Source organism: Opisthorchis viverrini (assembly GCF_000715545.1).
Source record: "Opisthorchis viverrini unplaced genomic scaffold opera_v5_392, whole genome shotgun sequence".
Classification (NCBI taxonomy): Eukaryota; Metazoa; Platyhelminthes; class Trematoda; order Opisthorchiida; family Opisthorchiidae; genus Opisthorchis; species Opisthorchis viverrini.
Window position 1 is genome coordinate 22,785 of NW_008752052.1, and position 2,514 is coordinate 25,298.

The 2,514-nt window shown below is 44.9% G+C and overlaps 1 protein-coding gene across 1 annotated transcript; it reads right to left on the reverse strand.

The window, feature by feature from the left end:
• Positions 1 to 855: 855 nt before the first annotated feature.
• Positions 856 to 2,321, reverse strand: T265_15231 (hypothetical protein; the record flags this gene model as incomplete). The annotated part of the gene is given in 3 exon segments (XM_009177119.1): positions 856 to 1,119; positions 2,079 to 2,211; positions 2,221 to 2,321. Coding segments are annotated over 3 exon segments (498 nt in total).
• Positions 2,322 to 2,514: the final 193 nt, after the last annotated feature.

Below are 2,514 nucleotides of genomic sequence, written 5' to 3' on the forward strand. Positions count from 1 at the left end.
CTCGAACGCGTCTTCCTGAACTTTCCTGGATACGCAGTGACGCAGATGGAGTTATGGGAAAACATATACTACTCGCGTGCTTCACCAGTAGTATCCACCGGTAAAGTGGTATTGCTGTCATGGTTGAAAGTAAAGGATGAGAAGCCTCATTAAACATTTTCTTGTGACATAAGACGACATCCGCGTAATTCACAGTTGGTAACATCGTTTTAGAAGCCTCCACAGACCTTCTGCCTTTCTTCCACAGGTTAGTATGTCCGTTTGCTAAGCAAAATGGTGATACATTTCTGTGATGCTAAATAGACTGAACTTCAAATGACATGTACGCGATGTAGCACAATAGGGACACCTCTGAAAAGAGTGGTTCCGATCAGATCAACACTGTTGTCTAACTCTTTGGAAAATCTGTGCTACCTAACAAGGGACGTCTACCAGGAAGCAGAAAACGAAACGCGCTTGTTGAACGAATTTGGCAATCCTCAGAACTACGTCTAAGTGCATAGCGGGGGGGGGGGGAATGACAAAAGTTTCCCGGCGTGTTCTGTTACCCATCCGGCCGTCATGTACTTGTTTTTTATTGTGATGAGGAACAATCAGATAGAATGGTGGTCTACTCACGGGAAAACTTGACGAGTTAATTCAAACGTGGTTGATCTGTCCTGTGATCTTGGCAGTAGGCTTGCAAATGTTCCCTCCAGTCTAGCGGACATCCTCAGTGCCCAGGTAATCGGGTCAATTACTCTCCCGTCCCCAATACAGTTACCCAGTCACAATACCTTCTACACTGTGGATGAACGGATTGCAAGCCGATTACCAAGTTCGGTGAACACACATCAACAGCCATCTGATCAACCATTAGTAAACACACTCGGAATATAAATTCGTCTGTGCAAAACTACAGACAGCGGTTTCCCAAACAGAATCTGCCAGTTTCCCGTTTTCGCACAACTGACGCTCAATCGGTAGAAGCGATACGCCGAGGAACAAGATGCGATCGATGGTAAAACTTGTGGAAAACTCTTCCGAACTCAGAAAACGTCTGTTGTTGGAAAATGGGTCCGGAGCGCCGTGAGAACACCTGAAGATCTGGAAAATGGGTCCGGAGCGCCGTGTGAACACCTGAAGATCGATGTCAAACATGTGGAGAAAGTCTTATCATTACATTTTTAAATACCTGTAGTTCATCACAATAATTTCTTGTTCCAAAGCATCGTCTCAGGTCGTCATTGAACTGGGTTCTAAATAATTCGTGAGGAGCGGACACATTCTGTTGTCACCCCCGGACACTACTAAATTTATAAATGGCAGATCCATACAAAGACGTTTTTTTCGATCGACGCCAAATATATTTTATTGGTGTCAGACGACTCAGAATATCCACCCTTGCTCTCCACTAGATTGCTGCAAAGCTACATACCATGTGTTACCAGCACAAGTAACAAAGTGAAAACACAAAGTTCGGCGCCTACAATGTTTCTAGAAATACCTTGAAAAACATGTGTTTTGGATAAATCCGCGATCAGAATCTGTCAGGTGTCATGGTTACTTTGACACAAACTACACGAAAACGGTGTCTAAGCAAGGAAGAAAGCAGAAAAAAATAAATTTTTGGAAGTAGAAAAAGTCAAATTTTTGGAAGTGTGCCACTTTTCGCGGTTGATAAAAATCTTTCACACAACGACTTTATTTTTTCTCGGAAATTCGATGACCTGAAGAGATGAAAAAATTTGATCAAATTTAGTTGAACGAACACAAGTTCAGTCAGCTGGCCGTATTTGGTGGCCTTCACATTTAGAGATGAGCAAAACTCAGGAAAACTGCTGGTTGACTCCGCGCAGCAATTTTATTTTCCCTTCTGACAACCTGATAAATTCTGCCAGACACGGTTGTATGAGCAGTACTCAATACACTTATAGACTTAGCGAATCCGGAATTTTACTGTTTACGCCCGTGCGCTGTATTAGTACTGTACTGTATTGGTACATTTTGGGTCCCATATTCGTAAATTCTCTGTCCATTAGGCTGTGCCGTATGGGAGGGGCGAGATGACTCAGTGGTTAGAGCGCGGATTTACTGACCGGAAGGTCCGTGGTTCGAGCCCCACCTCTGCCACTCGACTTCCCCTGTCTAAGCTTGGGTAACCTGGCAATATCCCAACCCTCGTGCTTCCTTCGGGTGGCACGGCAGGTAGGCACCGAAAGGGTGTTGCAGCTTGCTTACTCATCAGGAACCGCCCTGATATCTTGTACAACTGAACCAATTGAGTTTACAACCATTCGTTTAATGATCGGGGCTGTTATGAAGGCCGACGTTGGGTGCATGCGAACTAGGACAGTCTGTCAATATCATATTCAGCTACATTGCAGGCTGAATGGTCAACCTTACAGGCTGTGCTCGTCCATTCATTCAGTGTCACGTACGGACACTGCCCTATTCGAGCAACGGAACTGAGACGTCTTCAGGTGTTCGACAATCGTTGTCTCAGAACCACAGCTCGTGTGGGTTGGTGTCAGC